Here is a 24271-nt window from a genome sequence, read left to right as displayed (position 1 = left end):
CATTTACATATTGATAACTTTGCCTCAAAACTGAGGCACATGGTTTTGAGGATGGTTCAACATATGGAAATAAGTGAGATATGCCAAATTGATAGAATGGATGATAATATGATCATCTCAGTAGATACAGAAAAGGCATTTGAGAAAATGCAACATCCTTTTATGATACTGCTCAACAAATTGGGTATTGAAAGAATATAACCTCCTGAAAGCCATATGTGACAAACCCACAGCCAACATCATACCCAGTGGTGATGGGCTGAAAGCTTTTCCTCGAAGATTAGGATGCCCACCCTCATTGCCACCCCATTCAATATTGGACTGGAAATCCTAGCCAAAGCAATCAGACAGGAAAAAGAAAGAAAAGGCATCCAACTAGGAAGGGAAGAAGTAAAATTGTTTGCAGATGGAATGATCTTACATACAGAAAATCCTAAAAACTCCGTCAAAAAACCGCTGAAACTAATCAACAAATACAGGAAAGTTGCAATATACAAAGTCAACATAGAGAAAACAGTTGTGTTTCTGTATGCCAACGAGAAAACATCTGAAAAAGAAATGAAAGTAATAGTCCTGATTACAAGAGCATCCAAAGCAGTGAAATTCTCAGAAATAAATCTAAGCACGGAGATGGCAGTTCTGAACGCTGAAAGCTCCAAGACCTGGATGAGAGGAACTGAGGAGGGTGGATCAGAGGGTCCTGTGCTCCTGGATTAGAGAATTAACATTGTTAAAATTAGCGAGTACAGAGCATAGCCTTCTCTACCTCCCACCTCCGCTCTGATCTTGTCTCCTGCAGATCAGTCTTTCTGATTCTGCTTTGCTTGGCTCGTTCCTTTGTTCCCATCGTCCACAGACATGCCAAGTTCATTGACACCGCAGGGCCTTTACATTTACCTTCTGCCTGGAACCCCAGATAATCGCACGACTTACTCTCGCTTCTTTTAAGTCTCTGCTACAGTGCCACTTTTCCAAAGGAGCCCTCCCTCCCCGTGTAATAATCTGGCCGATGCTGGCAGATTTACTTCTTTTTCTTTTCTTGTTTTTAAGCGTTTATCCTTGTCTGACATGCTGCATGTTTGCCAGCTGACTGTCTTCCCCCAGCCCAGAATGTCAGGGTAAAGACCAGAACTTCTCAGTGTTGCTCCCTGCAGTTCCCCTAGCCTTGAGGCTCTGTGTTTATGGAACGAAAGGTTGATTAGATAGCCTTGGATTAATAAGTCATATTATGGCTCAAGACGTATTTAGCAGAGTCAGTGTTTAAACTTCTACTAATGAAAAGTAAACATTACTGAGCTCATTCAAGTCATAAAATTCATGACGGAGCCAATGGTCCTGCTTAGAGTCCGAGAACTTAGCCATGGGTGCCCTGGGGAGTCAGACATTTCTAAGGGGGTGAAAAAAATCATATTAAAAATGTGTAAAGAGTAGATACACAAATAATACATGAAGAGATATATACTTTACCTCTGGTTTTATTTTTATTTTTAAGATTTTTTTTTGACGTGAACTATCTTTCAAGTCTTTATTGAATTTGTTGTAGTATTGCTTGCGTTTCATGTTCTGGCATTTTGGCCACGAGGCGTCTGGGATCTCAGCTGTCTGACCAGGAATCGAACCCACACCCCTACATTAAAATGCAGTCTTAAGGGCTGGACCTCCAGAGCAGTCCCTCCTTGTGGTTTTAAAATGCCATGAGGATATGATTTGGAAAAAAGCATCTGAAAGGGCTTCTTAGGGAGGGATATTGGGGGAAAATAAGGGTGAAAACCCCTGGTTTCTAGGCTGAGAAGATCAGTAAAAACAGGCAAAAACTTCCCCACGGATGCCCCCTGCACCCTCATGAACGTGCTCATTGTGTGTCTCGTTGTGGGTATGTCTTCCTGGTGTAAGTCGGACCTGCCTGTAACAGGACCCATTTTAAAATCCATTTTCTTAACTAAGTATAAGACAGCAGGCTCTCTTCCTTACAGGGCAGCGATGTGAATGGTTGGTTGATAAGGTGAGGGGGGTGGGTATGTCTTCCAGCCGTCCTGACCTCAAGGTTGTGCTTGGGAACAGAAGTCATTGTTTTATTTAGGGAAATTCTCCAAAGGCAGGCAGAGGGCTTTGCATGCTCCCATCAGCTCTTTGACCAGGCCAAGCTCAGGGATCCCCCGGATTCCAGGAGACTGTGCCCTTTGCACTCTGACCGTAATAATGCTGTCATCTTCTGAAGTTAGGTTCTGCAGTACGTTTACCTGACCAGTCATTGGAACCTCCGTTTCAGAGCTTTATAATTAACCCCAAGGAAGAAAAACAACCCCAGCCTAACTTTCTACTCTGTGGGGTTCGGGAAATATCATTTTGATATGCTCACGGCCCCTGATGGAGACAGACACAAGCTGTAACCTCAACAGGCCACTCAGCTGAGAATAGAGGGACCAAAGTGGTTCTAGTCGGCTAATTTGCTGATCATTGGCAGGTGTTTTAAGTATTGTAACCGGAGCTCCTGAAACCTGCGGCTTCTGTGCTGTGTGCAGGATGGAAGGACATACTGTCTGCAGTCCCATCTTCTTCTTTTCTCTCTTTCATCCCTTTTACTTTGGGCCTCAGCACTGCCGGTCATCCTGAACACACCACTGCAGTGTCCTTCGTATCACAGGAAGTGTGGATCCTGTCTCTCAGCTTTCGCAAGTCCTCCTGCTCTTGTCCATGAGAAGGCTGGCTGCTTTGAAAAGTGCCTGTGGCTCCTTCGGATCCCCAGAGACCCTTTAGTAGATAAATTTACTACTTCTGTGACCCAGACTTAACTAGTGTGCTTGGCTTATGGCTGATGCCTTAAGGATAGTACTATTTTTGTGAGTGGTTTCAGTACACAAATTCTGGGTCAAGAAAATAAACGTCTAACAATCCCACTCTTGGGCTTATATCCAGGGAAAACTATAATCTGAAAAGATACATGTACCCGATGTTCATTGCAACACTGTTCATAATAGCCAAGACATGGAAGCAACCTAAATGTCCATTGAAAGAAGAATGGATAAAGAAGATGTGGTATTTATATATATAGCGGTGTATTACGTAGCCACTGAAAAAGAATGAAATAGTGCCATTTGCAGCAACATGGAGATGCAGGAAAGGCCAGTTTGATCCTTGGGTCGGGAATATCCCCTAGAGGAGGAAATAGCAACCCACTTTCTTGCCTGGAAATTTCCATGGACAGAGGAGCCTGGTGGACTGCAGTTCGTGGGGCTGCAGAGAGTCAGGCAGGGCTTAGCATGCCTGCGTGCAATGCCGCAACAGGGATGGGCCCTAAAGGTTATCGTGCTGAGTGAAGTAAGTCAGAGAAAGACAAATATCACATGATTCTATTATATGTGAATTCTAATAAAAAAGGATACAAATGAACTTACTTTCAGTGCAGAAACAGACTCACAAATCTTGAAATCATACTTATGGTTACCAAAGGGGAGTTTTGGGGGAGGAATTGATGAATTAAGAGATTGAGATTGACATATACACGACTATATATAAAATAGATAACCACCAAGGACCTACTATATAGAACAGGAAACTCTACTCAGTACTCTGTAATAACCTATGTGGGAAAAGAATCTGAAAGAGTGGAGATATGCTCACACGCATATATCTGATTCACTCTGCTGAATACCTGCAACTCACACAACATTGTAAATCAGCTCCAATAAAGTTTTAGAAAAAGAAAATGAAACGACTTCAGCTAATGATTTCTGCAGCGTAGAGAAATACGTTTTGAGTTACAGATGAGCTTTTCAAAAATGGTGGTACTAGCCTTTCTTCAACTGTCCCCTGCCTCCAGCACTTAACATAAATCCTTTTTTTAGAGGCATTAAAAAGGGCTGTGACAAGTGTCATTACAGCAGATAAATTTAGGTCATGTATTTTATCTACATAATCTGATTGTAATTTATATATCGCCAGGCTAGATAAAGCACAGCCATCTCTTACTAAATTTTTCTTGTTGTCAACAAGATGTGATATGATGTGAGTTGGATATTGACTTTGCTTGAAGGGTGGTGATTCATCACAGCCGGGTTCGGGGAGGTGCGGGGGAGATGATTTTATTGCTGGCAGAACTGAGTGACCGCTGGTTAAAGCTGTGAGTCAATCAAGATTAAACCCAGGCGAGTTAGTGCCTCTTGGATGACAGTGGATGATGTGATGGATATATTAGTGAAATTCTCTTTTAAAAAGCACTTTATATTCTTAGCAGGTGGATTTGCAAATAGGAAAATGAAGAGTCTCCCTCAGTGGAGGAATCTGCCAGTTTGCAGAGCAGAGCGTGGCCAATTGAGTGTCACAATGAAAGATAAACCATTGAGGAGTAGCCACGGGCAGTGTCTAGCTCGAGATACTTCTTGCTAAGTGCAACGAAGGCAGCTGCGTTCTTAGTGATTCACTTGTTGGATAGACTAGGAAGAAGACCTTCGTCTTGGGTACAATGGCGCAGATGGTGTCGTGGGATTTTATTTTTTATCAGAGAAAGCTTTGCAGCCGAGGCTGACATCCTTCTTTTGTCAAGTGTGTGTGTGATCTCTTGTTTTCCTCCCCCAGAGTTAGTGTGAAGCTGGGAAATGCAACTTAGTATTAATCTAAAATAAAAGAAAGTTTTCAGGAAGAAGCATTTAGGGAAAATCAGGCCAATGCTGCTGAAGTTCAGTGTCAGCAGTTATTGGATTATGCACGCTTTTATCATTTGTGCCACTAGTTTTCTTCATTTGAACACCTTGAGAGAGGGCTACCTAACTAAAATGCTTTGTGTAGAAGGTAGTAGGTTAGTCAGTTTCCTTCTGATTTCTGGGTGATTAGTTTATAAGATCGGGGGCTTCCCAGGGGGTGCTAGTGGTAAAGAACCTACCTGCCAATGCAGAAGATGCAAGAGATGTGGGTTCAATCCCTGGGTCAGGACGATCCCCTGGAGGAGGGCAAGGCAACCCACTCCAGTATTCTTGCCTGGAGAATCCCATGGACAGAGGAGCCTGGGGAGCTTCAGTCCATAGGGTCTCAAAGAGTCGGACACAACTGAAGTGACTTGTAGCACAGTCTATATGGTCAGTGTTCACTAAAATTTATTCATAGATTTACCACTTTATTTTCTTGTAATTCCTTGTTAGATCTTACATCCTCCTTCTGGGGTCACTTTTCTTTTGTGTATGAAGTATGGTGTTCTGGAATTTCCTCTGCAGTGTCTGGGGCCTATTGATAAATTCAATTTTTATTTTTATTTTTTTTGGTCTCAGAATGCTTTCCCTTCTCTCACACTGTTGAAAAGTGTTTGCTGTGTAAATACTGCTGGATAGACAGGTATTTTGTATTTTATTTTTCACTCTGCACTGTGTGGCATGTGGGATCTTAATTCTCCAACCAGAGATTGAACCCTCGCCCCCCTGCATTGAAAGTGTACAGTCTTAACCACTGGACCACCAGGGAAGTTCTTGGAAATGAAGTGTTCTTAACGATGGATGGCACCTACACGGTATTTAGACATCGTTCAGATTCCCTCAGTATATTTTGTATATGTAGACTCCGACTGGTTGGCCTGGCACACCATTCTTCCTGGTAACTTCGCAGTTGCTCAAAATGTATTAGGGAGTTCTAGAACAGATTATTAATGGGCCCTTGAAGCAAAGCCTGTTTGTAGGCTGGGGACTCCCTGTAACGGTCATAAGAAAAGTGATTCTTTAATGACTTGTTCCAGCTACTTCTGCCCTTGCACTCCCTACAGTGGAAAAAGCGTTTCTGTGGTCCCCACTCATTTATGAAAAGAAGATGCTCGTAATTGTGATCCATCCTCGTTTCTCCCAGCACTTCCTGTTGGACCAGGCAGGACCCTCATTCACAGGAAAGAGGACCTTCTCTCACAGGAAGTGACAGAAGAATGTAAACATTGTGGTTTTCTGCATGCCACATAATTGCCTTCCTCCTGTGGTCAGATGAGATAGGTTCCCATCCAGCTTCTCTCTGGGGCCATGCTAATATCAAGCCGTTATATTAAGCAGAGGGATGATGGCACTACAAGCATTCCTTTTCCCTTCTTTTCTTGCTGAAAGAGTCTAAAAAATAAGAGTTGTAACCAGGAATGTTTACTGAAAGAGATACGTTTCCAGATCGGGGCTGGGTTTTAAAATCTCAGCAGTTTATTGTGTTGGGGTTATCAAAATTCTGGATGAAATGACAAAAACTACCAAGAACTTGTAATTTTCTTTTTTTCCTTAAAAATTTTTTTATTGGAGTATAGTTGATTTACAGTGTTATGTTAGTTTTGGGTGTACAACAACAAATCAGTTATACATATAGCCAATCTTTTTTTAAATATTTTTAGTTCTTTGAGTTTGTGATTTTTTGGCAAGTCAGTTCCAGGTTGAGGTGCGAGTCATTGTCTATATAGAAAGCCTGTTTCACTATACTCTCCCTTCTTTTAAAATCTCAGATTGCCTTCTCTTCCTTCTGTGGAAGGAATCATGGTTGCAAAATGAGCCGGAAATTTATTCCTCTCCACTCTGGCATGGATTGTCTGCCCCACAAAAGTTGATGAATTGCTACTTCCAGAGCTGACCCAAAGTTTTTGTTTTGTTAAATAGCTATAAATCTCATCTATATACGGTTTTAGTGGTAACAGGAAGAAAACCGTAAATTTATATGTTAGGTTTTATTGCTTAAAAATAATTGTTACTTAGTAAAGCTTCATTTCTACAAATATCATTTGACCTGTGTGATTGATAGAAGAAAAATCAGGAGAATTTGTCCAGGCTCTGTTGACAGCTGACTGTTTCAAGAATTGCCACATGCAGTACTACAAATGAATTCTGTTTATGTAATAGAGCGGGTCAGATTTATGGCGAGCACACAGAATGAATTACTGCCCAGCTGCTGGGACAGACTCTTCCTTGATGAATTCTGACCCCTTTGCAAATTTTTATTGAAATATTTTGTGATATACTATGGGAGCATTTTTGGTTGGTTTTAAGAATCACAGAGGACAAAATCCTAAGGGATTAATTTTTTTGAAATTTCCTATTCAGTTATTGAGGATCATGAGAGAGAGAAACATACACTAAAATACACCCCCATCTATACTGTCGGTGCCCACCCACCAAATTTGTAGTTTTCGTTTGAGGCACTGTGACTGCCCTGTTGTTCTGCACTGGGAGGAAACCGCACATAGTAATTTGAGTTCTTTCTGAACAGTCTGTCTTTAATAACAAAATGGTTTATAGTTTTAAATCATGATTCCCACACTTTGGAATGTTCTTTTTAATCAGTCACTTTTATTCTCCTTTCTTATAATAGGAATCGAGCTAATTGCCTAGGTATCTCTGGTTTTGGAATAGGCATTGAATTCTGTTTATGCTGTTCAGAAACTTTGGGGGAACACTAAGGGTCAAGGTTCAATGTTATGGTTGGTTAGGGCTGATTTAACAAAGTACTGTAAACTGGGTGGCTTATAAGCAGCATTTATTTCTCACGGTTTTGGAGACTTTGAGATGAGGGGGCCAGCGTGGTTGGGTTCTGGGCTGCAGACTACCCGCTTCACACATGCAGGAAGGGGCTTAGGAGCTCTCTGGGGTCTCTTACAAGGGCACTTATCTCATTCGTGGAGGCGCCATCCTGTTGACCTCATCGCCTGCTAAAGCCCTCACCTCCTAACACCATCACCTTGGGGGTTTGGATTTCAGCATAAGTAATTTTGGGGAGGCTGGACCAAAGCATTGAGAATGTAACACTAAGTGAAGAATGTTTCAAAAAGGAGAGTGTGATCTTACTTATCCAATGCTCTTGATTATGTCAAGTACATATATGATGGGGAATTGGCCATTGGGTTCAGCAATATGGAAGACATTGGTTTTTTTTTTTTTTTCTTTTTTTGGGAGGATGCTTTGCACAGCATGAAGGATCTTCTTCCCTGACCAGGGACTGAACCCACACCCCTGCATTGGAAGGGCAGAGTGCAACCACTGGACTACCAGAGAAGTCCCAATCTTAACCTCCACTCTATTAATCTTTTCCACTCTGCTTTGTACCCTGCAAGTCTGGCCCTACCTGCTTCCTGGCACTTGCTTAACTTATTTCCAGATAGTTCTGTTCTGCATGCCTGTGCTAGGTCAATTCAGTCATGTCTGACTCTTTGTGACCGTATAGACTGTAGCCTGCCAGGCTCCTCTGTCCCTGGGATTTCCGAGGCAAGAATACTGGAGTGGCTTGCCGTGCCCTCCTCCTGAGACTCTTCCCTACCCAGGGATCAAAGCTTCATCTCCTGTGTCTCCTGTATTGACACACCGGTTCTTTACCTCTAGCACCACCTGGAAAGCCCAGTTGTATCCTGGCATCAGACAGTTGTCATCTGTTGCACCCTTTGCCCTTGGCCTTCACAGAAAAAAAGTTGATATTTGAACCTTGCTACGTAGAGTTTTTCAGAGCAGAAAGATTTTAAGGGAAAAAATGTGTGAAAGAGTGAGATTATATGTGGAGATTGCAGTCCAGTTTGCAGTCCCATAATTTAGATACCATTCCACCTCTGTAATTTTGAGTTGTTAGTGACTCTTTTCATTTCACACAAGATGTGTTTAAAAAAAAAAAGTTAAAATTCAGTAATAGATTTTGCTGAATGATGAGAAAATTTACAGGTCAGTAATAATGTCAAATATGCAGATGACACCACCCTTATGGCAGAAAATGAAGAAGAGCTAAAGAGCCTCTTAATGAAAGTGAAAGAGGAGAGTGAAAAAGTTGGCTTAAAGCTCAACATCCAGAGAACTAAGATCATGGCATCCGGTACCATCACTTCATGGCAGACAGGTGGGGTAACAGTGGAAACAGTGGCTGACTTTATTTTTTGGGCTCCAAAACCACTGCAGATGGTGATTACAGCCATGAAATTAAAAGATGCTTACTCCTTGGAAGAAAAGTTATGACCCAGCTAGACAGCATATTAAAAAGCAGAGACATTGCTTTGTCAACAAAGGTCCATCTACTCAAGGCTATGGTTTTTCCAGTAGTCATGTATGGATGTGAGACTTGGACTATAAAAAAGCTGAGCGCCGAAGAGTTGATGCTTTTGAACTGCAGTGCTGGAGAAGACTCTTAAGAGTCCCTTGGACTGCAAGGAGATCCAACCAGTCCATCCTAAAGGATATCAGTCCTGGATGTTCATTGGAAGGACTGATGTTGAAGTTGAAACTCCAATACTTCGGCCCCCTGATGCGAAGAACTGACTCATTTGAAAAGACCCTGATGCTGGGAAAGATTGAAGGTGGTAGGAGAAGGGGACGACAGAGGATGAGGTGGTTGGATGGCATCACTGACTCAATGGACATGAGTCTGGGTAAACTCTGGGAGTTGGTGATGGACAGGGAGGCCTGGCGTGCTGCAATTCATGAGGTTGCAAAGAGTCAGACACGACTGAGCAGCTGAGCTGAACTGAACTGAATACTGTCCTCGTAGAATGTAGGGATGGAAAGGACTTAAACTACAATAGCTAGATAATAAATACATTTTCAGGAATGTGTTTTCCAGGGTCTCCATTTTGTCAGCAAGTTCCTTTTTCTTGGAGAAGGAAATGGCAACCCACTCCAGTACTCTTGCCTGGAAAAAAATCCCATGGATGGAGGAGCCTGGCGGGTTGCAGTCCATGGGGTTGCAGAGAGTAGGACGCGACCGAGAGACTAACACTTCAGTTTTCTAGTCCTTGAGAGACAGAATCTCAGTGTTTTTATAGGACGCTTTGGTAGAAGAGAGTTTGTATTTTATTCGTCTTCTCACACATGGCAGGTTTAGAGAGTTTAAGCAGCCCCGGGGCCATGTTTTATATTCAGGCATGACTCAGGTCACTGAGTTTGTCCATTACTTGTAGAATGCCTGCAAGCCCTTGGCACTCACAGTTGGACCTGACTCATTATGTATGAATCGCACTCTTCCCTTGAAGAACATGTTCTGAATCTTCTTGAACTTGACTTTAATAAGGGGAATTTCATTGCATATCATAAATACGTCACATCTCACATTGAATACTTACATTGCGTTCATCGCATCTCTTTTCTTGGGTTTTGCTCATCCTAGGTGGAAACACACTTTCAGTGAGATGCATTTAAAGATGATACCTTTTTTAATGATTATAATTAGCATGTCATTGACTCTTAAGAAAGCAGTACTCAGTTAAGACTTTTCACAAAGTATTACTCTTAAAAAACTTCATTCTGAGGGAAATAATATTTCATGAGGTGTCATTGCTGGCAGTTTTCCAATTATTTATTTAAAATTTGTTTACCTAGTGATACCAATCTTTTAAAGAATACAAAAAGTAGTTTTGAGAAGTCTGATCAGGATCTAAAAGTTTTTTGAGTAGCTGTGTTTCACGTTCTTCATTTCTGAAATAATGTGTGTTTCACGTTTGTTTTGTTTCCTTAATTATATATGTGTTTGGAGGAGTTACTGTTCTAAACATAGAACTTTAATGTATATTATGTGAATTAATGGAAATCTGCCTGTTAGAATGCACTCTTTGAATATTGTTGCCACCAACTGTGATACAGGTCTGCTTAGTCTATTTGAATCTTTTTTTTTTTTTTTGTGGAATGTGGATGGAAATAACTAGTTCACTGGCATTTTGGAAGCACTGAGTTGCTATATGAGAAGGTACTTGGTACATAAGGAACACTCACTAGGTGTCTGTAATCAGAACGGTCGTGTCTTAAACCTGTTGAGCTGGAGAAAGGTGATATAAGCTGCTTCACTTTGGACAGCTGTGTGGGGTTATTTGTGTTGCGCAGCAGGATCAACAAAGATGGTAAGAAAGAGCCTCAAGGAACTCAGTCTAGTGATGTACATCGTAGCCGCGTTTTAACATAGTATTGTCTCTGTTCTTTTTTTCAATTTAATGTTTACTTTATATTGGAGTAGAGTTGATTGACAGTGTTGTTAGTTTCGGGTGTGCAGCAGCTGATTCAGTTATTTTTAGATTCTTTCCCCACATAAGTCATTACAGAATGTTGAGTAGAGTTCCCTGTGCTATTCAGTTCGTTGCTTATCATTTTTATATATGGTAAGTACCGTGTGTGTGTTAATCCCAAACTCCTAATTTATCCTCCCCCGTTTCCTCTTTGGTAACCATAAGTTTGATTTTGAAGTCTGTAATTGTTCTTAGTCTTGCTGGGATCATAGAGCCCTTTGAGAATCTGATGAACTCAACGAAAGTTCTTGGAAGAGGCCTTCAACACATGGGCACGTGTACACACGCATGCATAATTTTGTATTCAATTTTATGAGCTTTCAGTTTGGTGAAATTCAGTTACAGTCTCGCTGTACTCAGTTCCATGAACACCATGAGGGCAGTCACACACTGTATATTAAGAATCTTCGCTTTGGAGATATAACAGTCAGTCAGTCTGAGACTTGAGTGGTGACTGGGTCTGGGAGGAGAGACCTGACCTGGCTGCCGGGCTTTTGGTTGAGTGGCAGTCCCAGCAGTCCACACAAACACGGCAACCCAAGAGATGGAAAAGCCAGCACTAGCTGGACCAGGGTCATACGTGGCGGGTGGGTTTGCATCTCTGGCAGGGCCTTCAGGGCTGCTCCAAAAAGGTGAGTGCAGACAGAGTGGTCTGGCTTTGGAGCAAGGCTCTGAGGAGAAGCTCAAAGCACAGAGCATGTTTATCGTCTGGCTCCTATCAAAGCTCCTGAAGAGAATGGCTGGTGGGTGTCACTGAGAGGCTGGGTCTCTCCAGGTTGCCTGGAGTCCTAATTCTATTATTTTCTTTTTAAAAATACTTACTTGGCTGTGTCCCGGTGTGAGTTGCAGCACGTGGGATCTTTAGTCGCTGCATGTGAGCTCTCAGTTTCGACATGCGGCATCTAGTTTTCTGACCAGGGATCGAACCTGGGCCCCCTGCATTGCGAGCACAGAGTCTTAGCCACTGGACCGCCAGGGAAGGCCCATAATTATTTTATGAAGCAAAACTCACGCACTTCCTTGTGGTTGAAGACAAATCATGGATTATTGTGAGTGAGGCCTCTGGATGTAGGGTGTGTGACCAACCACAGACCTCCCTGTTAACCTCATTTAGGGTAGATTCAGCTGCCCCGCCAAAGGGAGCATGTTCTGAATTGGGAATATCCGTGTGTACAGTCCAGAGAGTAGATTACAGCTGTGTGTGTGGGGTGGGGTACAGCATGTGGAGAAACTTGTTGCAAATACCACCCTCCTCTATCTGTCCGCCAGAGTCTCACACTTTCCTTAGTTGATTCTTGTATCAAGCACTGTGCATGCATGCTAAGTCGCTTCAGTTCAGTCATGTCCAACTCTTTGTGACTAAATTGACCGTAGCCCTCCATGAGGACAGGCTCCTCTGTCCTGGGGTTCTCCAGGCAAGAAGACTGGAGTGGGTTCCATGCAGTCCTCCTGGGGATCTTCCCATCCCAGTGATCAGACCCGCACCTCTTACATCTCATGCATTGACTGGTAGGTTCTTTACCACTCAAGTCACCTGGGAAGCCCCATCAAGCACACAGGAAGACTCTCAAATAATTATAACTGATTTAAAATTTGATTCAGTTTTCTGTGTCTGCAGTAAGCAATTATGTGATCTTTGGTGATGGTTTAGTTTCAGTTTTGAAATCTAAAAAGGTAGCTTCCAAATGAAAATCTGATTCATTTTGAAAATTGGATTATTTCCTCATCACAGTGCATCAGATGGGGTGTGGTCAGGTTACCACCACTCCTCTTGGTCCCTAGGACCCTGTCCCTTCCCCTCCTCCCATTTCAACTCCCCTGCCCCCCTTTCTACCCCCATTTCTGTTATTTAGTAACACTTAGCCTCTGCCAAGAACTTCCTGTGGGTGATCTCACTTAGCATTCACAAGACCCTCCCACTTCGCTCTCCTTCAGTGTTGTATTGGCTGTTTGGGATTTTGCCTCTCTTTGTGTAAACTTTAGAATCCCTTTTTCAGTATCCACAAAATAATTTCCTGAGGTGTTGATGTGGATTGCATTGAATCTGTCAGATTGGGCAAACTGACATCTTGATAAAATTGAGTCTTCCTATCCATGAACAAGAATATTCATGTGTTTATTTAGTTCTCTGTTGATTTCTTCATAATTCCTGCTTGCTCAGGGGAGCCTTCAAGTGATCAGATGAGGCCTACCACATTGAGGAGGGCAATCTGCTTTACTCAGAAAGCATCAAAAGTGAAAGTGTCAGTCACTCAGTCGTGTCCAACTCCTTTGCAACCCCTTGGACTGTAGCCCACCGGGCTCCTCTGCCCATGGGATTCTCCAGGCAAGAATACTGGAGTAGGTTGCCATTCCCTTCTCCAGGAGATCTTCCCCACCCAGGGATTGAACTCAGGTATCCTGCATTGCAGGTGGATTCTTCACCATCTGAGCCACCAGGGAATCCATTTTACTAAAAAATCCACCAATTTAAATGTAAATCTTCTCCAAAGATATCCTCTTGAGACAGGATAGTGTTGGACCAAATAATTGGGTACCATGGCCCAGCCAGGTGGACACATAAAACTAACCATTACACACAGTAATGTGAAAGCTGTTGAAAGTTAGACTGACTCATGTGCTCAGATATATATGAAGGGCAGGTGAGTTTAAATTTTTTACAAGCTTATTTCTTTTAAAAATGTACTCTCATGGGGAGCCCTGAGAAAAATTTAGAGAATGTTTAGCTAAGAAAGTAACTATAGAAAGAAACAAGTGGTGTGAGGGAGAGAGAGAGAGAATATGAGAGTAAAATCTTTAATAAACAAAGTGTTTTATTCCATTGAACTTAGAGGTCTGGACCCTTGTGGATATATCAGTTCAGTCTTGACACTTTCTCTGCAGTAATAGCCAATAAAAGAGCTGCAGGAAATTTGTCCTATCGGAGAGAAAAAAAATCACTTTCTCTTTGGAAGAGTATTCGTTAAAAGCAAGAAAATGTTTAAAGCAAGAGCAGAAATGTCTATAAATGGGATATGACAGCTAGAGAAGAAGAAAATGTACAATACTGAGTGAAATTCCATATTTTGTTGGATAAAAATCTCTAAATAGTGAACAATGATGAGGTTTTAAATTTCTTCAAATAGTTTCAGAGGCTGTTTATCTTCTAGGCTCTTAAAGATATGATGCAGAGTAATATGAGTTATACCTTGAGAATGTTATAAATAGGTTTTATCTTTATGGCTTTTGTTGTGTAAATTATGGCTGTTTCTAGGGCTCGGAGGTCCTAGGGCACTTCAGAGAAAGCAGCTGGTCCCTTGGGGATTAAGCTATGAATATACAATATCTTGAGTTTCTTTAATCTCTGGGTGATGCCCTTGTCTAAAATGAACAGTATCAGTGTTGCCTAATGGCATAATAGCGTGTATTCACCCAAAAGGAGAACTCGAGAAATATTAAATTTCTGTACTCTCTCATAAGGTGTTTAATGCCCACTCAATTAAATGAATGATCTCTGGCTTTCTGGTGGCTCAGATTGTAAAGAATCTGCCTGCCTTGCAGGAGCCCTAGGTTGGGAAGACCCCCCTGGAGAAGTGAATAGCAACCCACTCTAGTGTTCTTGCCTAGAGAATTCCATGGGCAGAGGAGCTTGGTGGCCTACCGTCTGTGGGGTCAAAAAGAGTTGGACACGACTGAGCGACTAACACTTTGCTGCTTTCTGGGTGATGTGTGCTGAAACTAAAATCTTACTTGATAACTTACATCATGTGTAAGCAATTACACGCCAGGCAAACACAAGAAGAAGCAAAATGCAGTGTCAGTTCTTTTGTGAATGTTGGACATGACTTAACGATTGAACGGCAACAACAATACTGTGTGCTGTGGGGCTAAATCATATTTTTTATTGAAAGGTCTGTGTAACATCCGTGGTAACAGGGGTTCCTTATCTGAATTCAGCAAATTCTTTTGCATCCCAGGATTAGTTAAAAAACAAAACAATTTGGACTTACCTGGTAGTCCAGTGATTAAGACTCTGTGCTTCCAACATGGGGGGGGGGGGCGTGGTGTTTGATCCCTGGTCAGGGAACTAAGATCTGATATGCTGTGCAACGTGGCTCAAAGCAAAAAACGAAGACTCAGTTTCGAAAACCATTAACCGGTCAGTCCTTCCCTCCAGTGACAACATTTTATTAAACACCTGCTATGCGGTTGTTACAGGGGATACAGTCATAATGCAGAGATGTTATGGTTCCCAGGCTCATGGAGTCATCAGATGGGGACTGTCATTGCACACATGAGTATGAATATGTAATTATAAGTTATACTAGGTCTAGGAGGGGAGAGGATGTGGGATCCCAGGAGAGGATAGCTGTTTATCATGGAAGTTAAGGAAGATGGGGGAGGATGCGAGATGAAGAGGGGTCATTTGGGGACAGACGGGGAAAGTGTTTCTATGAAGAAGGAAGAGGAGGTGCAGAGCCATAACTCAGCTGTTTGGAAGAGACAGGGGAAGAGAAAACCAGCACAGAGAGAAAAGGGGAGCAGGGCGGGGTGGCGCCAGGGATGTGGGAGGCTGGGCGTGACGTGGGGGAGCATCTCCATCTCTCAGAGCTGCTGCTGTGTGCATTGTGCAGCCACTTCAGAAGACAGCTCAGTTTGGCAATTTGTCTAGTGGAACCTACACTCCCCTACAACCCACCAGTTACCCTCTTGGGCATTTTGTTTGTAATTATTCAAGTATATTTATGCAGTGGAAAGAGTTCTGAAAGTTTGAATAGAAACTTTCCCTCCATTCTGTATATTTTAAGTTCTAAATAATACGTATATGTGACTTTTATGACACTCTTTACAAGCTCTATCGTCTTCTAAGCTGTTTTTAGACAGAAATACTGTTATCTATATGTTTGAACCCTAGTAGTATGTGATGTGGTCCACGGCACATAGAAGGAGCTTATTAACCCTGTTGAATCATTTTATGATCTGTTCTTTGGATTGTAGGAACAATTTAATTTGGACCCTCTGTGAAATATTAATACAGATTTCTTTCCTTTAAAAATCTCCAAGGGAGAGACCTCTATGGTCTTTTATTCTTAATAGCATGTGTAGGTGCTTCCATTTATAATTCAGGATTCTCCATCGCCTCATTTCTTTAATAAACTACACTTTGTGCTCAAGGAGCTTCCCAGATGGCGCTGGTGGTAATGAACGTGGCTGCTAATGTGGTAGACATGGATTCAATCCTGGGGTTGGGAAGATCGCCTTGAAAAGCAAATGCCATTTCTAAATCAGCCCTTCCTAAGCGCTAAATGTTTGTGTTGCCCCCAAAATCCATTTTTTAAAAAACACATATTATTCTTCTTTGCATTTATTTTTTTTGCCCACATCCCATGGCACATGGGATCTTAGTTCCCTGACCAGGTGTCAAACCCACATACCCCTGCATTGGAAGAGAAGGCTTAACCACTTGGGGACCATCAGGGAAGTCCCCAAAATTCATTTACTGAATCCTCATGTCCCATGTGATATTGCATTAGCAGGTGGGACCGTGCCAAAGCACGTTGAAAGTTTCAATCTGGAGTTTGTGGGACTGCGTAATAAACATTGGGTGAGAATGTGTAATGATTTAATATACACTTGTAACAGAACTAGAGAGGCTGTTGAGGAATTGCATAAATGTGCCAGATACGGTTATATTTTACCAGCAAGTGTATCTTCTTTAATCCTTATAGCATCAGACAAGCAACAGGTAGCATCAGAGGAAAGAATACAAGAGAAGTTGGATGGATTGAAGTCATGCAGCTCAGATGGCAGAGCCCAGCTCAGAGCCCAGGTCTTCCCCACACCATGAACTTTCCCACCACTCATACGGCCTAGTTTCCTTTGGTAATAACTCTGTTCCTTCAGGTTTCAGCTAAATAGTTGCATCTTGCTTTGCAAGAACCTAGTGTGGAGTGGAAGCTGCTCAGCCATGTCCGACTCTTTGCAACCCCACGGACTGTAGCCCGCCAGGCTCCCCTGTCCATGGGATTCTCCAGGCAAGAATACTGGAGTGGGTTGCTGTGCTGTCCTCCGGGGCATCTTCCTGACCCAGGGATCCAACCTGGGTCTCCTGCACTGCAGGCAGATTCTTGACCATCTGAGCCACCCTGGAAGCCCGTCTTTCTGGAAAGCTGTCTTAAATGCAGTGTTCTTTTGTGCTGTTTGGGGCCCTCTCACATTTTCACTAAGAGAACAGCAGCCTCCACCTTGACTTCTCTGCCACTGGCTTTCTTTGTTTCCCTTCAAGCCTTTATGCTGCTTCCAGATTGATGTTATGCAGAGGTTTCCTGATTTAAAAACTTTTTTATTGGCATGTAGTTGATGCTGAAGCTGAAGCTCCAATACGTTGGTTACCTGATATGAAGAACTGACTCAATGGAAAAGACCCTGATGTTGGGGAAGATTGAAGGCAGAAGGAGAAAGGGGGCAGCAGAGGATGAGATGGTTGGATGGCATCCCCGACTCAATGGACATGAATTTGAGAAACTCTGGGAGATTGTGAAGGGCAGGGAAGAAGCCTGGCGTGCTTCAGTCCACGAGGTCATAAAGAGTTGGACATGACTTAGCCACTGAACAACAAAATAGTTGATGTACAATGGCGTGTTAGTTTCAGATGTACAGCCGAGTTACTCAGTTATATGTATAATAAATCCATTCGTTTTCAGATTCTTTTCTCATATAGGTTATTACAGAATATTGAGTGGAGTTCCCTGTGCCATATAGTAGATCCTTGTTGGTTTATATGTATTAATAGTGTGTATATGTTTCATCTCAAAGTCTTAATTTATACCCCCTGCCACGTTTCCCCTTTGGTAACTGAGTTTTGGAAATTGATGAGCGTGTTCCCGTTTTGTAAATAAGTTCACTTATATCAGTTTTTAAATTTAGATTCCACATAGAGATTTCCTGTTTATTAAACATGGGTGCTGCCTTTTTGGCCTGTCCGCAGTTTTGTTCCTGCCACTTAGCATTACGTTCTGTGCTCCAGCCAGACCGTGTGCCGCTGAGGGACATTCTTTCTCCATCTCCTCCCTCCCTTCATTGCTCTCATTAGTAGATGCTGTTCCTCTGAGCCTGAAAATCCCTCCTTTCTCTTCTCTGCCTGAGTAATAAGTCTTCATTATGATTTAGAGCCTGGCTTTATTTTCTACCTGGAAAACTTTCTCCGATTCTTCTGTTCCCTCTTTCTTCTTGGAGCCTCCTAAATTCTGTGCTTTGAAACATCTCCTTGGTTGTTTACAGAAGTTTCTAAACAGATGATCAGACTTCAGGGTCTCATGTTCTTTCACCTTTCTGATGCCCAGCAAAACCTAGGCACGTGTTCGATGAGACCGTTACCCATCGCCGGCAGGTCCGTCGTTGCCATTTTAGTTCTTCCTTTAAGCACAGTATCTGAAATGAAGAAACATCATGAAAGAACTCATACGTACGGAAAGGTGATGGGATGCTCCATTGCTTTGTTAAAGTGTGTGTGTTTGTTTTCTCCTTTGTCTCACCAGCTATCAAAGAGAAGTATACAGACTGGACAGAATTTCTCATTCGGGATTTGACTGGTTCCCGGACGGCCCCCGCCAGCCTTTTGGAAGGTGTATGTATTGTTATCCAGCTATTCTCTGTCATCTGAAGCTGCACAGTTAACACGAGCTCACAGCTAAGAGCACCTTTGCATATATCCTTCTATGGGTGCACGAGTCCACACGGACATTGGTGTACAAATAGCATAATGTCTTGTCTTTTCCCGAATCACTTAGATGACTGATTCTAATGGGACCGAAGTGTCTTCACCTGTGGTCCAATCCATAAGTGGAAAATTTGCTTTTATGGGAACATACTTTAAAATAATAACATGGTAGGATAGTTACCTACTGTCTTGTACATTTAAGAGTCTATCTTATGTTCGTGAATGCATATAAAATCCTGTAGAAAAACTATTTTGTTGAAGTGACAACTAAGCATTCATGTGCTGGGGTGTAGCCTCAAAGTGTGTTGATAAATGATTAGCTGTTTTATTTATGCATAGCCCCAGTTTTTAAACACACATGTTAAATCATATTTGAATTAGTCCCCTTTGTAAAACAAGAGGAGAAATGACTAACCATATTTAAATGTGGTTAAGGTTGTTTTAAGGTACTGAAGAAAAAACGGGTTATTTGAAAATAATTTTATTCTGATACATTTTAATATTTATGTCCTGGAACAGTCTATAAGAGGACTGCACTGACATAAATAATTATTGAGTTACCAAATCTGTTTTTGAAGAATGCCCCTGAGAAAGGGGAAAACACGATGAATGACCAAGAGTATGATACAGAGTTTGACAGTCTCATTATTCTCTTAACATCAACCATAAATTTCCTGCCTTTCATAAATGATACTGAAATTTGGGAACACCACAGACTCATACTGGGTTGTCTGGTTTTGTTTTGTGATGATTTTGCCTAATGTAGTTTTGTATCTTGGTGGCTACTAATTGAATTGTTTGGTTGACAACTCAAAGTAATGGTTGCTCACCCTTTCAAAAGGACAGATTGTCTCACTTTGTTAATTTTTAAAGCATATTTGCCTGCAGGGCTGGCTGAACAAACACCCTTTTCGTATGCAAACATGTGCTAAGAAGGTTGCTTAGAGGGGGCAGACATTATACACATTCTCCAAACCAACTGTGGGGTGAAGTGTCCAAATTACCCAGTAGTCTAATTTAGCTGATTATTAGTGTGTATTAGGCATTCATCAAGAATGTCTGCCACACGTATTAATGCTTTATGCATATCGTCACAGGTATGAGAGGGTGCTGATTATGAGAGCAGGGCCATCGTAAGACAGACGTCTGCTGAGTCAAAGTAGAAATTGATGGCCCCATATCAGATGGATCCATTTCTTGGAAAAGCAGACGTTTTGTTCCCACTTGTTTTCCAGTTTGAGGCAAATTTGGTGGAACACGTCTTCAAAGCACCCTCGTTCCTCACAAGTGTAGTTGTATCTGGGAAGGGTGATTTGTTTGGTGAAAACTTAGCATAAACTGTTCTTTTCTGTTTGCTTGTGGTTTTGTTGTTGCATACGGAGTTGGGAAAGATGGATGTGGGGCGGGAGGGGCGGGGGGGTGGGAGAGGAGGGTGGGGGTGGAGGGGAAACACCAGACTGTTTGCCAATAGCTTGGATGATGGTGTGGAAAAAAAAAATTATCTTCTGCTGTCATCTGTTTCCATGAGCACTTGAAAATAAAGTTTAAAATAAGGAGTTTTGCTTCTGTTTAAACAGCCTCTGCGAGGGAAAGGCCCTATAGACCTCATTACAGTTGATTCCTTAATAGAGCTGCAGGACTCTCAGGACCCTTTTCAGTTCTGGATAGTTAGTGTGCTTGAGAATGCTGGAGGAAGATTACGTCTTCGCTATGTGGGATTGGAGGACACTGAATCCTATGACCAGTGGTTGTTTTACTTGGATTACAGACTTCGACCAGTGGGTTGGTGTCAAGAGAATAAATACAGAATGGACCCACCTTCAGGTAAGGGGCGGGAGCTTCTGCCGCTCTCAAGTGCTGTCGGAAGAGATGTGATTATTTGCCTGGATGTCTCTCTGGAAGATGTGTTAGCTCTGCGGTGTCTTTCCTATTTGTACTTGTGGACAGGAAGTGTTTTAACCTCACACACTCTCTGTGGTGAATGGAACCCAAGACCTCAATGAATAGTGTTCTGAAACGAGAAGGCAGAGCGGGAAGCTGTGGGAAAGCTGGTCCGGTTCCTTTGGAGTCACTGGTTTGGAAATAAAAGATGCAGTGCATGGGGATGGGGCGATATTCCCTGAGTTTCTTTAGGAATCTGATAGTCTTGCAAGTAGGTTCTGAAATATTTGCCCTTCTACCCACGGCCATCCATCCATCCATCCATTCATTCATCTGCCCACTCACCCGCTCATCCATCCATCCATTCATTCATCCACCCTTCCACCCACTCACCCGCTCATCCATCCATCCATTCATTCATCTACCCATCCACCCACTCACCCGCTCATCCATCCATCCATTCATTCATCTACCCATCCACCCACTCACCCGCTCATCCATCCGTCCATCCATTCCCCCATCCAGCCTTCTACCCATAGATTCATCTACCCACCCATTCATCCATGTGTATGTTCAAGCACAATGCAGATTCAAATAAAATGCTTATTGTTGCATTATCTGTCCTGACCTGGAAATAGCAAAAAAGAAAACCACCATGCTTTTTTCCCCTGGTGCACCATAGATTTTTAAATAGCTTCAAGTACCTTGACAAATGCCTTTCTAGAGATTTAATTGGGTAGAAGACTACATCATGCTTCCTCACATACCCAACTGGGCAAAAACTCAAGAGTTTACAAAAATAACCATTCTTGAATGTTTTCTACCTGCCAGGTGATTTTACATCTGTTAGGTTGTTTATTTTGATTCCAAAAAAGTGCTACGTGTTTCGTGTGAATATTTCCTCTTACAGCAGAGAAAATTTGAGACTGAGTTTAAGCTCCATGTCTAAGATTGCACGGTTTTTCAGAGGAATGTGCTGAAATTCAGATTCCCAGGTCACCTTCTTCTTTCACACAATTTCCCCTGCTGCCTCTTACTGGGCTTATCAACCTTTTGATAGACAGCTGTAGAACAAAAATGTTGGATTCTCATGGAATTAAAGATGCCAAGGAAGGAATGCTGCTACTGCTGCTAAGTCGCTTCAGTCGTGTCCGACTCTGTGCGACCCCATAGACGGCAGCTCACCAGGCTCCGCTGTCCCTGGGATTCTCCAGGCAAGAACACTGGAGTGGGTTGCCATTTCCTTCTCCAATGCATGCAAGTGAAAAGTGAAAGTGAAGTCGCTCAGTCGTGTCCGACTCTGTGCAACCCCATGGACTGTAGCCTACCAGGCTCCTCCATCCATGGGATTTTCCAGGCAAGAGTACTGGAGTGGGTTGCCATTGCCTTCTCCAAAGGAAGGAATACATCTTCCCAAATTTGCTGATTTTCATTCTGGTCAATTTCACAGGTTTACTGGAAGCTAAGAGTTGGCTCTTTCCTTCTGTAAAATTGCCAGAGCCTTTCCCTCCCTTCTTAGTTGCCAGAGTTCGTCTTGAGGACGTGAAGCAGAGGAGTCATATTTCCCTTTTCCGTCAGTCAGGGGCTTTAATTGAAAAGTGTCCTGGTTCTCCATGTCACGTGTTTGCATTTGTGTTGGATTTGACAGGCGTATAAACCTGTAACGTGGTATTTCATTAGTATTGTTGTTGTCAATGTTATGAGAAGCAGGCAAGAAATCCACTTATACCCTGAGTAGTTTGGGGATATGATTACGAATGAAAGGCCTATTGGTTTTGTGAGGAGAGGCCTTAGCTCCCAAGGTTTGCCTTGGGATTCATAACCTAACAGGAGAAATTTACTTCGTGCAGAAAGTTGGGTGTATCAATCTTAGTATCTAATTGCTGTAAAATTTTAAGAGCAATATATAGTTGCCAGTGTAAATTTATAGCAAAGCAAAGGATGACTAATAGCTCTTAGACTCTGTGTAATGTCCCTCTCCTAGGCTCATACTCAATGGCCAGAATGGAAACTGTCCCTCTAGAAGCTAGGGAAATGCTTGAATAAAGGAAGAGACCCCTCTCTCTCTTTAAGATAATTTGATGTCTTTATAAGACAAGAATAGACTGTATTTACTCATAGTAATTTTCTGACCATGAATTGTTCATTTCACTGAAGAGTTAAAGCCTTTGGGAAAGGCATTCCTCATCAAGTACTTGTGTTTTCAACATGTAAACTGTCAACAGGAAAGGCTGTGGATGGAAAGAAATTAGAGGGTGAAAGGTCACCCCAAGTATGATTTTGAGTTCTTCAGATGCAGTAGTTACGAGATGAACTCTGACTTCTACCTGATTCAGCAGAACACCACCAGGGAACAGAATCCAGTCCTTTGGGTTTCTATAAATTAGTTTCAGGACCAGGTGTGACTTGTTAAGCTAAGATGGCAGTGCTCTTTCCTTGACTGAAGTCTAGGTGGGAGTGAGCTTTCAGACTGGCACAGAGAGCACTAGACCATTTTTCTTATTCCCAAACACACTTAAGTAAATGAATGTTCATCACAACGGGTGGTAAGAAGTTGAGATGGAAGGGTGGCCAAGGAGCGCAGATAAGGGGGACTTTGGGTAGAGAGTCATCCCTGGGTATCCACAGGGGATTGGTCCCAGGATCCCCACGGATGCCAGAGATGCACATGCCAGGGACCAGTGATGCCCAAGTCCCTGATATAAAACAGCACAGTACAGTTGACCTTCTGCACTCGCAGGTTTGATGTTCTACATCCGCCATCTTCCCATCCGCAGGTTCCATGTTCTCAGGCTTCTCCATCTGCAGTTTCTACCGTCCTCGGGGGCCCTTCTGCCAAGGGTGCAATATTCAGGAACTGCAGGCCTGGAGGGCTGCCTGGACTTTGAGAGTGAGGTTGTGCCAGGTCACCCTATCCTCTTTGCTGTGCTGACAACAACTCCTTTCTTTTCCTGATAATTTCTGTTTCTTAAAGGACACAGTATTTCTCAACTGTTCAGTGCAGGTAGAGGTATAGAAATAGGTGGTAGATAGTACGTGGCACGTAGGTCTTCAAACACTGGAGGAGAAGGTGCTGGCTGTTACGCTGTCTGCCAGCGAGAAGCCTGCATCCCATTCATTCCTGGGTGGAATCAGAGGACACAGGATGGTGGATGGGAGATTAGAGAGGGTGCGGCCACCCCACTCCACCCGCCATCAGGGGTGCAGGTGCTGAGGGGCAGGAGTCCAGCTTTAGCAAAGACCAGACGAGAGAACGGAAGATGGTGAAATGCCAGTAATCATCCGAGGGCAGTGGCTTCCTGCGTCCGTAGTGATTCAGGTGTTATCAGGGCGGGATGGGGAATCCAAAGGTGCCCTCTTTCTTCAGTGCTGAATGGAAGGCAGAGCATGATTTGACAGACCTGGAGCTCTTTTTCCAGCCCTGCATCCCTGACGCCTCCTCTCATATGCTTATTTTCTGGTGTGCGGCCTCCTCTGTGGTCCCCAACTTTTCTGTGTGTGTCTCCTCTTTCGGAACACTGCTTTCTCATGCCCTCACTTCATGCAGAACTCGGATGCTGAACTCAAAGTGCATGACCCATTCTCTGCTGTGCCCCCTCACACCCTGTCCAGCACGTAGTAGGTGCTCAGTAACTGTGTGTCAAGTGAGTTGACTGAATAAAAATTCAGATGTGTTTAGACAGAAGGAAGGAACTAGCCAAGTCCACCTCCCAGGAGCCAAATCA

General features: G+C 42.9%; 1 protein-coding gene across 1 annotated transcript in view; it reads left to right on the top strand.

Annotated features, from left to right (window-relative positions):
- The window catches only part of SFMBT2 (Scm like with four mbt domains 2), a 157815-nt gene that overhangs the window by 42264 nt on the left and 91280 nt on the right, over nucleotides 1–24271 (top strand). Inside the window, exons 4-5 of the mRNA XM_068987562.1 lie at nucleotides 18484–18572; nucleotides 20243–20489. Of these exons, the coding sequence (XP_068843663.1) occupies nucleotides 18484–18572; nucleotides 20243–20489 (336 nt within the window). The remainder of the gene's footprint in view (nucleotides 1–18483; nucleotides 18573–20242; nucleotides 20490–24271) is intronic.

The sequence above is a fragment of the Capricornis sumatraensis genome, chromosome 15, assembly GCF_032405125.1.
Source record: "Capricornis sumatraensis isolate serow.1 chromosome 15, serow.2, whole genome shotgun sequence".
Lineage (NCBI taxonomy): Eukaryota > Metazoa > Chordata > Mammalia > Artiodactyla > Bovidae > Capricornis > Capricornis sumatraensis.
This window is presented reverse-complemented; position numbering and strand designations above follow the sequence as displayed.